Source organism: Haliaeetus leucocephalus, unplaced genomic scaffold (genome assembly GCF_000737465.1).
Source record: "Haliaeetus leucocephalus isolate CR32 unplaced genomic scaffold, Haliaeetus_leucocephalus-4.0 Scaffold1007, whole genome shotgun sequence".
Classification (NCBI taxonomy): Eukaryota; Metazoa; Chordata; class Aves; order Accipitriformes; family Accipitridae; genus Haliaeetus; species Haliaeetus leucocephalus.
Window position 1 is genome coordinate 2,684,705 of NW_010973443.1, and position 15,019 is coordinate 2,699,723.

Consider the following 15,019-nt stretch of genomic DNA (forward strand, 5'->3'; position numbering starts at 1 on the left):
GAATTGAAGGTCATGGGAAAACCCTCCCTGTCAGGTTTATAAGGAAGAGTCCCGTTTTTGCAGTGTTCATGAGTATTTCCTCATTACACGGCCAGTACAGACTTTTCGAGAGATATCTATTTGTTTCTAGTTAGATTTGTACGGTGACATCAATGTGTTCCAGAAAACAGAAGTGTCATTACTTTGGCTTTGGTTTCTTGACTACAGAAATACTGTAATTTATGGGGTAGAAGTACATATAAGAGGTATATCCCACAACGGAGGTCTCGGTGAAAAGTCTTGTTACTGAAAAATCACTGTGTTGCTTGTAAAAACACTGTGGTTTGGGGTTTTGTTACTGCTTTTTATTTGAGTTCAAGACATGCACTAGTATAACCTGTCCCTTTTTTCAGAACACCATTTATATTTACATACTATGTTCAACTCTTTTTTAGTCTCAGTATTCTTTCTTTACAACTTTTAAAGCTAATGCTCAAAAAAAAATTTCACAAACTGTGGTGACGCAAACCAGTATCCATCCCATGGGTCACCTAAACTTACTGAAATAACTAAATAAGAGTTCTCCAGTGTTATGTACTGTTTTTCAGTCATACTCTCAGTGTTTGTCCTTGCAGTTTTGTCTGCACAATAATTTATGTCTGCTGGAGACGGAAGCTATGTGCTGAGATAGCACTCTGAGAGGATGCTGTGAGCTGGTTTGGGTAGCCCACTCCGGAGCCCATTCGTACTCTGGCTTGCAGTGTTTCTAGCGCCTCTGTATTTCAGGTTATTGGTTTTTAAAGCTTGTATAGGCTGTGTTTTCAGATGGTTAATTCCAGTAAACATTGTTTTCAGACCGAGGGGGGTTTTTTTAGTGTTAGTAATAAACTACTGCTCCCTTAGGGTCCTTGCTTCAGTGGAAATCTTACTAAATAAGAAAAGAGCTGTAAAATCTGATCTAATACTGTAATTGTGAGAGGGAAAAGTAGTTTCTTCCGAACGATGTATGGGAAAAAGATACTGTATCCTGTTCTTATGAATTGCTTGGCTGGGGTATTTTTAAGTCTGCTGGTAACTGAACAGCATGAGCATCTCTGTTTGCACTTACAGTGTACTTTCAGTCAATCTGTGTTCTTTTCCAGGTGGTGCTTGGCAGTTTGCATTTAATGTGAAATTCTACCCTCCAGACCCTGCCCAGCTATCTGAAGATATTACCAGGTGTTTAAAACATTACATACCTTTCTAGAAGGGGCTTAAAAGCTGTTTGTAGTAGCGCTTACACTCTGATTATCCAAGAAAAGGAATGTTTTGTATTTCCATTGGCTTCTTTTCTCTTATGAGCTTATGGAAAACGTGCAATGCTTTGGCAGAAAAGACACTGTGAACAGAGTCTGTCCTTAGAGCTAAGATGACTTTTGTATAATTTAACCCTAAACCCCAGCTTTTCTGATATACAAATTCCTGAGAGTTGATTTTAATTTTCACAAAGATGCCTAGTGCCTATTTTTGCCAGTGTTAAGAATTTGTTATTGTAAGGGAAATCATAACTATGAAGGGGAAGAAGTGGGATGAGAATAAGCATCTGTGTAAATTTTGTATCTCATTTGACAAGGTAAGCAACTGATGTGCACGGTATAGAGAATATGGTGGTAATGAATGACTGCCCCCTGCTATCAAAGTCACTTAGGTCTGCAATCTGTACCTCCGCTCTCTGGTTTTGTATTCGGATTGCAACCACAACCGAAAAAAACCTCTAACCTTGTTGCCTCCTTGGTATAAGGCAGGACAACTTCTGAGCCCTGATGAGTTTTGTGCCATCAGCAAACTGTTCCCTAGCCTGTTGCAGCATTTTGCGACCTGTGGATATTTTTAACCTTCATTGCTTTGTAGACTGTTTGTTGCTTTTAAGGTAGCATGAAGCGTTTGGCTTAGATCAGAGGTCCCATGTGCTAGGCACTGTGCAGAAAGACAGTGTACAAAGAGTTCACGCTTCAATAGAGGTCTTCCAAAAGAAATGATTTTTTTTTCTCCTTAAATAAAAGAATTATCAGATAGCTATATATCTTAGTGGTTTATGATGGAAACCTGGTATGTTTAATGGGTAATTCTCCATCTAGGTCACTAAACAAAGTAATAACCTGTTTTATTAAGAGATCCTACGTTGCTACCCATAAGTTAGGCAAGGTTTTGGGGTTGGGTTATTTTTCAAAATTATTATTATCCTTTTTAATGCCTGAAAAACTTTGGGCTTGGGAGTTGTCTGCAAATTAGTAGAAGAACCAAGGCCTCTTGCCGGTGCTTGAATGGTGCTCCTTTGGGAGCAGCAGTGGAGGAGCACTTTCTGAGCCACCTTGGTGCTCCGTTGCAGGTACTACCTCTGCTTGCAGCTGAGAGATGACATTGTGTCGGGTCGGCTGCCCTGCTCATTCGTCACACTGGCCCTGCTAGGCTCCTACACTGTACAGTCAGAGCTTGGCGACTATGACCCTGACGAGTACGGCAGCGACTACATCAGTGAATTTCGCTTTGCACCAAATCACACTAAAGAGCTGGAGGATAAAGTGATCGAGCTGCACAAGAGCCACAGGTAGGCAGAGGGCATCAGTGGGGGCTGTAGCCTGCCTTCAGGTACCGTCCTGGTGCATGAGGAAATGTTAAAATGTGCTGCGGTATACTTAATAAGAATATTTTTTGGACAAGACTCCTCTCTGTGTCTTCAGTTAAAGAAGAGCTTTGCAGCATGAAAGATAACAGGGTCTGCACTGGAGTTTTGGCTCTGGTAGGTACCCAGCAACCTAAGGGGTACGGCTGTAGTTCTGACAGGCTGAAAAAGTTTTCCAGCTGCTGGATTTTTATTTTGGATTCTCTTTCCTTAACATTGATGCTAGAATTGGTTGCTTTTCCTCAGGGGAATGACACCTGCAGAGGCTGAGATGCATTTCCTGGAGAATGCCAAAAAACTGTCAATGTATGGAGTAGATCTCCATCATGCCAAGGTAGGTACTCTAGTTATTTCACCAGTCATCTTTCTCCTGTGGCTTAGTACTTGAATCTGCATGGAGGCTATGATTTATTTTTTTCTTTTTGTTTTGAGGCAGGCATTTTGTGGGATAAATCATGTGTCAGCATGGGATAAGCATAAATATATTTCGTAACTCTAACATAACTTAGCCTGTAGATTCAAAGTTGTTGCACATCAGCCTTTCTTGTTGATTAAACAACCAAATCCTTTGGGAAAATATTGTATGGACGGAGTAATGAGGAAACATGGTAGAAGCTGTCCAGAGAGTGTTCAGTTGTCATTTCATTCAGCTACATTTTCCAATTTAATAAGGCCAACTATGGTATCTAAACTAGATAAACAGATCATTTCTAACACTGAAGAGAACTTCCAAGCAATTATTTAGCCGTGCTGGAAACCTAATCAGATAGTAATGGGGAGACAGTGGCTTGTCTCTCTTCTGAAGTATGGTTGTTGCATTTGACTGGAAGGGCAGTAATTCTGCTGGAAACATTCTCCCATGTTGAAGTAGTTTCTCTAATCATCGGCAGGTTAAGTTATAAATAAAACATGGTCATTCTTATTGTGTCTTGGGAGAGCCACCTACCAGCTTTGTGTTGGTTGTCTGTTTTTTTATGGTTTTTTTCCAAGTAAATAATTACTATTTTTCTCTTCACTCTTCAAAGTAAGGCTAATGGATTTTAACATCTTTGAGGTTAGCAAGCATCCTTGGCAAGTGAGTGCTGAACAAAGAATCCTGAGCTGTGGAGAGAGCTGCATTTTCTGTAAAGGTCAAATTATTGTGAGCCTGTTTTTGTTCTGCAGCAGATCCTTTCAAGAACCGAGATAAATTTGCAGCTTGGATCTTGAAAGGGCCTGCAACCATGTCCCTGGGGGATTTTGTAGGAGCTGTGCATGTGTGTTCCAGAATTCAAGGCAATCTTTTGTGTTTTGTTAATTGCCTTTACTGCAAATGAAGAATCGGGGTATGGCTCAATGGGCAGCACTCCACCAGGAGGCATGCCACTGCCTTCCCTGTGTCTTGCAGATAGGCACAAAATCTTGAGGCACATTTGGAGCAGAGAGAGAAACGGATTGGTAAATGTCACTCAGTAGCTTTTTTCCAACATCCTTTGTCCAACACAAAGAAATCTGCAAAACAGCAACAAAGTAAGTTCCTGTTCTAAATACATTACAGGCTTTGTTACTGAAAATTTTACATAGCATAGCATTAAGGCCCGAGTATTTTTTTCACAATAATGGAGAAAGGCTGTGAAATTTAAGATAGGATATCCTGAGGTAGCCTTTTTTTTTTTTTTAACTTCCCTAAAAAATAGTACTATCCAGTTTTACTCTTCTGTTTTTCATATGGAAAGACACAGAGCAAGAGAAGTTGGTAGGCAAGCTGATCTCTCTCTAAAGTGATGTTCTGAATTTGAAAAGCTGCTGTGGTAACCAAATTGGGTCTGCCCATGGATTAAGAAACCCAACAGTAATCTTGGAAACTGAACTGAAGGTGTGAAAAGTAGACTCTGCGTGAGAAGTAATGTTTTGTTTTAATGAGGTCTGCCAGTGAGATCAGATGGTATCAGGCAAGGGGACAAGTATCTCTGTGGATGCCTTTTTGAAGTCACGCCGTGGCAGATGTCTCTATGTCAATTCATTAAGGCTGTGCCAGTATCTTAGGTATTCGACAGATGCTGGACTCACCAGCTGCTGTTAAAACTAGTTCTCAGTTATCCAACACAAGGCTACCATAAAAAATGTGTTCAAGTAGACAGATTTGTCCTCTGGGCTGTCACTGCTCTGGTAAAGCCCCCCCATTGGTATGCAGAGCTGCAGGGATGTGCAGCTCAGTGTCTCGTGCTTCAGACATTACAGCTAACAGTTTTCTGTTCTATGCAACCGCATCGCTCCTGAAAAAAGCCAAATTATTTTATTCAGGTTTCATTTTACACCAATAGTATCCCACTGAAAAGCAGTCTCTGACACCAACAAGTAACAGAAACCTGAATGGACTTAGATCTGCTGCAGAGGTGGGGATGAGGGAAGAAGGCATTTCTCAACAAGTTTTTGAGAAAGTATATCAAAAGAAGGAGCCCCTTGCACCTGCAGCTATGTGCCATATGTGAGCACATGTGCATTTCAGGCGCTCACCAGGCAGTGGGATTACTGGCAATGAGACTTTGGGGTTTTTTGTTTGTATACTCTGTATTTAGATGTTACTCTTTGCTTAGGAAACTGTGAGACTGAAGTCCACTGCAAAAAATTAGCTTTGTCTTTTCTGTAGTACCTGACAGTGATATCAGATGAGAGCTTTTATTTAGAAAAAATGTACCTTTAAGGGGTGATACCATCATTGTTGGAACATACAGCCTCTATTGGCGTGTTTTCTAACACTGGATTGACTTTGTGGCACTAGTTCTATGTTGCATCTCTGATTTTAAAACTTTTTTTTTTTTGTATTTCAAGCTGTGCCATAGCCTTTCCATCGTGACTGACCACGCATGCCTTTGTGTGCATCTTAAAATGTGATCTGGTTTTCACTGTTTGCCTTAAAGATGGCTTGTTGGGAAAACCAGAGGAAATCAATGAATTCATTTCATGATTATCACAGGGTGACATCTTCATAGCTTCTGTTGTCAGACTTTTGTAACTTTAAGTTATTTTAAAATAATTACCGAAGAACTCGGTGCTTTAAGGTGGATCCTTCTTTTCTCCAACAGTATTAGTGGTTAGCTAAATGAAAAAAAACAGAATTATACAGGCTAGTGGTGATAGCAAACAGTGAAGATTTGGTTTATTTTATTTATTTGGTTTATTTTTGGTTTATTTTATATTATTTTATATTATTTGAAGGCTTCTAAAGGAAAGATAAATGTATACTTCTTACTTAAAAAACCACATAGTTATGGGTATATTCTGATAAGATTGTGGCCAAATCTTTTGTCGAGCTAACATGTTTGAACTACAGCTTCCCTGTCAAATATGGGTTATAGCACAGGCACAGTCGCACACTTCTAAAAGAATCTTTCTGGTCCAAATGCCCAACTTTTCTGCCCGCTGGTCATTTCAAAGTGAAAATACTGAGCATAGGCATGACAGTGTTAAAGAAACTAGCAAACCAACTAAAGCCAAGACAAGCAAACTACAGAAGAAAAATCTGTCTAAGGATTCACAAGACTTAGTCATGGAGATGAGTGATGCTGGGAGAAGTAAATTTGTGTGCTGTCCTACTTAACTTTCAATCTGGTATTTATGCTAATAACACTTTTTCATTATGCTAATCAAATTTTGCTATATGGCTAATGTCATTCTTCTAATAACATCTAAAATTTACCCCCTCCTTTTGGAGCCTTTCTAAAATACAAGGAAACATTCGCAACTCTCAGTTTCTCTCACCCTGCCCAACCTTACTATTACTTGCATGAATGCCGTCAATGAGTAGGGTACCTTTCAGAAATCAGGTCACTACAGCTGTTGCATTAAAAAGACGTAGCTCAGATAGACACACAGTATACAAGAATCTGTAGTACTGTAGGATATGAGGAGAGAAATATTCAACAAGCATTGTTTGCTTTTTCAGGATTCTGAAGGAGTGGAAATCATGCTAGGAGTTTGTGCAAGTGGTCTCTTAATATATCGAGACAGACTGAGAATAAATAGATTTGCCTGGCCAAAGGTTCTGAAGATTTCCTACAAGAGGAACAACTTCTACATCAAAATCCGGCCAGGGGAGGTAAGGGCATCCTGACACTCTTTAGTGAATGAACCTTTTCAAAAAACCCATGTTCTCATTGATTTGTTGATTTGTCATGTCTTACAAACCTTTAACATTCCTTTCCATTTGTATTTTTTAATTTGCGCTGATTTTCTTAGGAAAGATTAGGTAAATACTTTATTTAAAATACAGGTAAAATCTTCTTTGGTGTTTTCTGTTTACATCCATGAACTAACATGAAGAATAAATATGGCCATCTGCATGTATAAAGCTCATCTGTATTACGAATACTTCGGGAATTTAAGTAACATATCGCTTATTCATGGAGTGCTTGTTATCCACTGTCATGTTGTATATTAAATTAGCATCTGTTCATCTTACCACCAAAAGATGTCGACAGGCCATACCAAATTTTATAAGCATATCAGACTAGTACATTTGGAGTCGGAGCAGAAATCCAGAGGCTGATAAAAACGGAGTCAAGCATCTGTCATTCAGCACTTCTGGTAGCTACAGGCATTAGCCCTCCCAGGCCCACAGGAGCTTATCTTCTGGCTCTGGAGGAGGAGATGCGAAATCTCGTACAGTGAGTGCCCTCTCGTGGCTCTGCCGGATACACAGCAAATACCTACCTCACGGGCTGAGCGTGCCCTAACCCAGGAATAAGACGATAAATCTTAGGAAAAATCCCAGAAGGAGTTCAGGATGGTCACAGGCAAAGGAGTGTCTCCATTTTAAGTGCTGGTACAATAATTGGTCTGTGATAGATGAAAAACCTATGTACGTTTTAGAGGGTGGAGCTGTATAGCAGGGCAGAAATCACCTGGACGAGGACTGGCATTTCTCCCTTAATGCAGTATGACAGTTGGGAGTCCTGAGCCAATGTCTCCAGTACTGACTTCGTAAGTGACCTGGGAAATCTGCTGGGGCCCCCACCAGCCCCAGGGCCTGAGCCTTTCTTAGAGTCCTAAACCAAAATCCACAAACCTGCATCTCCTCCTGCCTGTCGGCAGACACAGTTTTAGTAACCAAATTCCCAGTCTTGAGTTTGGTTAAAAAACCCCCAAACGTACAGCCACTGATGTTCCCAGTGCCTGCACTCCAGCTCCCCACCACTGAAGCCCTACTGAGCTCTGCTGGTCTTCATTTCTAGAGTCCTGTGAGCAGGTCATAGTTCCTTATGCAAAATAATCAATGCAGTCTCTTTACAAATCACATTTGATGATAGTGTGATTCACCACACCATGTGTTGCTTATATCATCTTTATTGTTTTGCTGTTTCCTGCCTTGTTTCTCTCTGTCAGCTCCCCGTAGGGATCCAGGCTTCCTTACAAGTGCCCTTCTGCCTACCTTACTCCGATCACAGCAACACTATTTCACCTACTCAGCTATCTGCATGCGGCCATCAACATGTTACAGCGGTTGTAGCTGGCACAGCTTTTGCGTCTGGAATATATAAATCTGCAGCACAAGCTAGAAACATCCCTTAGTATCCCCAGCCGACTCTTTTCAATTACCTGTCTTCCTCATCCTCCCCAGGAGATAAATTAGCTAAAAACACTGTGATTTACTAACTGTAGTTCTTTCACTGTAAATCTCCTTAATCTAAGGCTGCGTGAGACCAGATCAGTCCCTGGGGACTATTGCTCCCCTCCAGACTATTATCCGGCTTCCCACTGTTTAAACTGGTGAAGTTAGAACAACAGGGTTAGAACACTTAAATGATGTTTTTCTCAGAAGTCTCCCAAGTCTTAACTGATCTCTTTGTTGCTATAGGGCATAAAACATCACTGTCACCATCAAAAACCTCTTGCTCATTATCTGGGTTTCCCCCCAAAAACGATCCTCAGAGGTTGCTGTTGATTATCACTCAGAGCTTCCTTCACAGGCAGTAGTCTGTAGAATGTGTGTTTATGTGGTTATATACATGAGCATATACATTCACCCCTGCAATGAGACAATATAGGTGGAGGAAATGAAGATGAAGCTGTGTACACTATCTAAAAATAGATGCACAGCACCAAAGACATACTTTTTCTTTTTTCCTACCTAGTTTGAGCAGTTTGAAAGCACTATTGGGTTTAAGTTGCCAAATCATCGTGCTGCAAAGCGCTTATGGAAAGTGTGTGTTGAGCACCATACATTTTTCAGGTATGTGGATTTCTTTTCCTAAAATTGTGATATAAAACAGAACAGGAAAGACCAATGCTGTCAGCAGAGACAAAACCCTTCAAATCAAATTGTCTTTTTGATCACGAGGTATCTCTGAGCAGACAAGGGAAGGTTGTTGCTTCTTCAAAATTCGAAATGTTTCACCTGTATTATTCATACTATTTCAAATAGATACTGAATGTTTAAAATCACCATATGGTCCCAATTAATCGTTTTGCTTTATCTGTGCCATGATATTATCAGCCGCTATAATTAGAGACGAAGGACTCTGCTGCGCTTCTGCACATATGCCTATATAGGGAGAACAACTTATATGGAAAGTTACTGGGGGATGTGGGTAAGAGTTTAAAAAAAAGGACATTTTTATTTAACTACATGTGAAAATACAGACAGTAGTCAGTGGTGTATTTTTTTGTTCACCCAGAATACCCAATCCATAGCTGTAATTTTTGTGTTACTGAGGAATTTTGCAGCTATGTTTTTGACATCTAAGACGACCTGACAAGAGTCTGGGATAGTGGAATAAATGTTGTAATTAGTTTGTGCTGAGATAGTCAGCAAAGAGATACTTAACAATGGAAACCCAAAAGGGAGAGTTTTTCAATGGTGTGAAAGGGCATCCAGTGGTTAAAAGCCCCTCTCAAGGTGTTTGGGAGGACTGAAGAATGTCTTTCCTTTCTTAAAACTGTTGGTTCAGGCTGTCTGTATGTTCATATGAAATGCCGTCTTAGCAGCAAAAGATCTAAAAAGAAATTGAATGTGTATTTTTGGGGGTGTTTTCTGATTTTTAATGGAAAATCAATGTCTAAAGCATAAACTCCATAGCAGGAGAATGGCTTCTTCAGCAAACTCCCATAGCCAAAATGCAGAGGGTGGGAAAGCTCTAACCTGAAAAATGTCTGCATCCCTGTGAATGACTACTGCCCAGCATTCACTGGAGATCTGTTCTGGCCCTGTCCTCAGCATAGCAGCACCATGTTAAATTTGAACTATAAGAAATATGTCTGTATTTCAGCCTAGATCAGGGTCCCTGATGTAAGTAACACCTTATTTTTGGTTTCAGTGATTAAAATATAATAAATCTGATTTTCAAGCAGCAGGAAGGACTGAGTGATTCTTGCCTGTTAGGAAGAACTCAGCAACTCAGATGCATTACTAAGTGGTTTTGTTGTGCTGTATGAGGGGCATCCTTTGATTCCCTTTTAGTCACAGACCCGTGAGGCACAGGTTACAATGGAGAGTGATACCCAACAGTTGTCTTCTGTCCTCTGCAGAAATAGTGGACTGATTTTTGGAGGAGGGGGCGTAACAGGTACACTGCTCGGTGTGTTTTAGGCTCTTGCTGCCAGAAGCACCTCCAAAGAAGTTCCTTACGCTGGGTTCCAAGTTTCGCTACAGTGGCCGGACACAGGCCCAGACGAGAAGAGCCAGCGCCCTCATAGACCGTCCCGCACCTTACTTTGAGCGGTCTTCTAGTAAACGTTACACTATGTCTCGCAGCTTAGATGGGGGTAAGGTCCTCTCACTTGACTTTGTCAAAAGTTATCATCACGGTGGTCACTGCTTTAGATTAGGTATAAACCTCTTATCTCATGTCTTTGAGCATCGGCTGAGTGTAGGCTGTGAGTACCTGCATGTTCACTGCAGGGGTCGGGAAGGACACAGAGAAATACTGTGGTAAAAAATGTACTGCTGTGGTCCTTACAAAGTGTTTGCCTGGAGGAGGCCCTTGGGAGCCCACTCTTCATGGAGCCTCTCTCCTTGGCCTCACATCTGCAAAGCACTTCCCAGCTTTGGGGAAGGACAGGGCGCCTGGACCTGCCCGCCTGCCCAAGTCAGGCTTCAACGCATTTTCAGGGTTTGCATGAGTAACTGTTTGAGGTTTGGTTTAATTTGGCTTTTTTTGCTATGTAGGTTTTTCATTTAAGTATATGTTACAATTCATAAATGAATTATTGCCTTCGATTGAGTAATAACACTTGCTTCCAATTACCTCGTGTCCTAGTCGAATGAGCGCTAACAGGCTATTTCCATACATTACTTTTGAAGTTGTGAGATGGAGAGTAACATATGCAGGTTAATAGTACGTCTTTCCTCCTCCTCTTTTTCTCCGCGGTTCATGGAGGTCATGGTTCTGCTGCTCCCTTCGGTTAAACCAGTGTGTGATTCAGAGTCTCAGCTACTTCATCAGCTGTTACTGTTGTCAGCTCTTGAGTAAAAAAGAGGGTGTAGTTTATTCTTGTAGAAAAAAAGACTGAGACTAAATTCAGAATTGCTACAGTCTGAAAAAAAAAAAAAAAAAAGGTGAATTCTCCTGCAGAATATCACAAACAAACTGCAATGAGTATAGTTGATGGTGGGAAGGGGGAGAAGCTTTCATTTAAAAGTACTAGTGGCAAGCCTTCTTTTCTTCCCCTAAAGGTGCTGCTTGTCATTAATTATTTTGGAATCTTCTAATTCTGATGTGCTTCTTGCTTGTTACCAAGCAACTGGTGACCTGATTGCTGTGCATGTGTCTCAAAGCAGAAATTACCCTTCTGCATTATTTTGTTTGTAACATCTAAACAAGATGTCTCCCTCTAGTCCCTTTGCTTTCTCCTGCCTCCTAAGATTATTCCCGAGAGACAAGAGATCTGAAATGCTTTTTCCCAGCATTTGTTGGACTCCGCAAGGTTTTTATTATGTTAATTTGCATAAGTGCAAATGGGGAAAAGAGGTTTTTTAATCAATGCTTATGATTTTTTCACTAATGTTGTTACTGTAACGCAACTGTGGCTGTAACATTCTGCATCACAACTACACTGTGACCCTGGCCCTGTCGTTTGTTACAGGTGCAAGTAAATTCATAAATTCTAATAGTCCTTTTGACTTAGAAATTAGTTACACAGTAGTCAAGAGCATATTAATGTTTTGATTACATTCTATCTATAAATTTACTATTTATTTCAAAATTGTTTATATATATATTTAAGTTTGCTGAATTATAGAATGTTTACATCTAAATTATTCTGGTTTGGTCCACTGAATTGAATGCCATCACTTCCCAGAATTTCTTAGGACAATGAGCTCACTTAACTGGCAGACTTTAATACTCAGTAATACAAAGATCCCACTTCTTGATTCTCAGGTATTATTCTGTGTTTCATCAATATTGTCATTTCCTGTAATGCAGCACATTACTTACTGCATTGTTATATTCTGACAGATTTCCAAAAAAATCTCTTCCACCCCCGTGGCTGATGTCATAGCTGGTTCTCCTTATGTTTCCTGCCTGATAACTCTGGCAACGCATTGATTTTTTTCTGATGTTTTGCTACAGTAGCACTTTTAATGGCTTGCTAGCATTTAACAGCTGTGTAATGCGCACATTAGCTACAGTAATGTGTGTATACACATCCATAATATACGTTTATGCATATAAAAGCTACAGGTTTTCTTTCAAGTAAACAGTTTTATTTAAATGGATGCACATGCTTCTGGTTTCCTGAAACATGACATAGTTGTGTTTTCAGCAGTATCTCAAATGATTTACTAACCCAGCTTTTTAATTTTATGCAGCTTCTCAGCAAAAGCTATTTCAGACTTTCCCTCTTTAAATATTTGCTTTTAGCATCAGTGAATGAAAACCATGAAATGTACATGAAGGATTCTGTGTCTGCTGCAGAGGTTGGTACTGGCCAGTACGCCACAACAAAGGGCATCTCTCAGACCAACTTGATAACCACTGTGACTCCGGAGAAGAAGGCAGAAGAAGAGAAAGATGATGAAGAGGGCAAAAAGAAGAGAGCAGAGGAGGTCACCCCAATCTCGGCAATACGCCATGACACCAAGGTAGAGTTCTGAGGTTTTTGTATTAAACTGACCTGCCTGGAGAGCTCTTGGAGAAACGCAGAATTGTGAGGGAGGGAGGGAGGACATACCTAGTTCCGTGAAAGGAAACTAGAATGTACACGGTTGTATGTATGTATATATACATGTCTTGAATTGGTATTTTTATAGTCCTTTTGCATTTCATATGTTGATATAAAAGTTAGTTCTGCCTTGGACTGTTTTTTGAAATCCGTTTAGCAGTCTGCATAGTGTTTTTTACATAGCATTCAAGAGGTCTTTACGAAATACCCAAAAGTAGCCTGGCAGCAGTGCACGTTTTGCTCCTTTGGTCTTCAGTCGTATTTTGACTTTAGTATGGGCGTTGTGTTTTTTATTTTTTGACAAGGCAACAAAATAGTTCTGTGTTCTTGTATGTACCTCTGTGCTTTAAACTATTGTATTTTTCCCATGTACTTCTCCTAATGCTGTTTCCTTGCTTGTATTTCAATAAGCATTTTTCTCTATTAACTTTGGGGCATTAATATACTATTATAAGCTTTTCTTCCTGGCTTACAGAAGCATTTGCTTCCCTTGTTTGAAGTTTGCATTGAAGAAAACTGTTTTTGTTGATGATTCTATGCTCAGTTGTTAAATTTGATTCATCCCTCGCCATCTCCAATCCCACCACCACACATATGGCTCTGCATTATATCTACTGAGTTATTAAGATGGGGTAAATCAAATGAGGACAGAGAAGATACTGAATTTCAGAGATTGACAATGAAGAGAAATACGGTAGAATCAGAAAAGTTTGGGTATAAAATGTCCTCTGTTTCTATTACATTTGAGGAGAAGAAAACAGCATGTGAAATATTGAATCTAGGATATCATTCAAAAAGTGTACTATGGAATGTGCTTGCTAAACAAGTAAGATTTACCCTCTTCATTTATGAGGAAAAACCTTGATGTATACCTTTACACCCACAAAACTGTCATGCGTGCAAATGTTAGAACCAGAACTTCTAGCCTTGTCATATAAGGCCTCAATGAGCTACATAGCTAAAGCATCAAGTCTTAAAAAAGAGTTGCAATTAAGGTACCAAAAATCAGAAACAAATTGAATTACTGAAAATTGCAGATAAGAAAAGATTTTCTTTTTAAAGTGTGTGCTGTAATTGGAGCATTAAAAAAAAAATCTCTAAAATTTAACTGGGCTCTTCTAGAAACTCCATTAGTTTCTGCATGGAGAAACATTGATGAAAATCAAATATGCGGAAAATATCCAATAGAAACTGATTCTGTTCCAAATGTTTGTTAATTTAGGTCAATGGAGAGATCGGCTGCATTTCAAAGATCATCTGTTTCTTACATATGGCTAGAAGTAATCAAAGATATTTGTAGGATAATATTTTGATGGTACATGCACAAATGAATGATTTCTACCCCCCACTCATGAGGCAGGTTCTGTTTAAACCATCCGTTAAGAGAGCTTCAGTTCTATAAGCCTATAGAGACCTCAGTCCTGCTTCCACTGAACCTGCTAATAGCTTTGTCTTTCATCATAAAGAGAATAGGGTCTCAAGAAACACAAGACAAATTTGAAATCAAATTCCTATTTGAGGGTATATAAATTTTCTAGGTAGCTCTTCAACTTTTCCACTAAGACATTTTTCCTTTGTTTTATCCATATGTATTTAAGTACCAGAAGTTATTCTAGATATTAACACTGCAAAGATGTCAGCAAGTGAGTAGTCTGTATTAGCAAAGAATAAATTTACTTTGGCTTTTTTGCCTTTACAATATAAGGAGAAGTTCTGTGTATTTAGCTCACATAAAATCCTGTGAGTCCATCAGCATTAAATTTTGACTTGAGCTTACTGCGTTAAGCCCATAAAGAAGACATTTGTAAGCGGTTTGAAGTTAGGCTTGGTTTTGATTGCTTAATTCGGGAATACAGATTGTCTGAACTGATAGATTGTTTTTTTAACTGTTCTGGTTAGAGAAGAGAGAGAAGCAACACGTTAAGAGGAGGGGAAGGAGCTCTTCCATGTAAATATTGGACTTAAATCCCATTCCTATCGTTAATATACCTGGTAAAGATTAGGCTTAGTAGCTAGCATTGATGCAAACTGTCTCTAAAACTTGGATGCTGCTTCTTGGCTCAGATTTGGTACCAGCTTGTACAGGCAAATGCTGTTTTGGCTTTGAAGTCATTTTGCTCTTGGGAGCTGGGAGGGGCAGTGGGGTTGAAATGGCTTTTATAGCCCCTTGAGGAGATGCATGGTGGATGGAGCAGCTTAGGCACTTAGGGTTTGGTCACGGAGCCAGTCTGCCAC

At 39.8% G+C, this 15,019-nt stretch overlaps 1 protein-coding gene across 1 annotated transcript in view; it reads left to right on the forward strand.

Annotated features, from left to right (window-relative positions):
- Window positions 1–15,019, forward strand: part of EPB41L3 (erythrocyte membrane protein band 4.1-like 3) — a 64,363-nt gene that overhangs the window by 28,066 nt on the left and 21,278 nt on the right. The window contains exons 5-11 of the mRNA XM_010584838.1: window positions 1,122–1,197; window positions 2,348–2,566; window positions 2,888–2,975; window positions 6,567–6,719; window positions 8,755–8,852; window positions 10,209–10,384; window positions 12,538–12,704. Of these exons, the coding sequence (XP_010583140.1) occupies window positions 1,122–1,197; window positions 2,348–2,566; window positions 2,888–2,975; window positions 6,567–6,719; window positions 8,755–8,852; window positions 10,209–10,384; window positions 12,538–12,704 (977 nt within the window). The remainder of the gene's footprint in view (window positions 1–1,121; window positions 1,198–2,347; window positions 2,567–2,887; window positions 2,976–6,566; window positions 6,720–8,754; window positions 8,853–10,208; window positions 10,385–12,537; window positions 12,705–15,019) is intronic.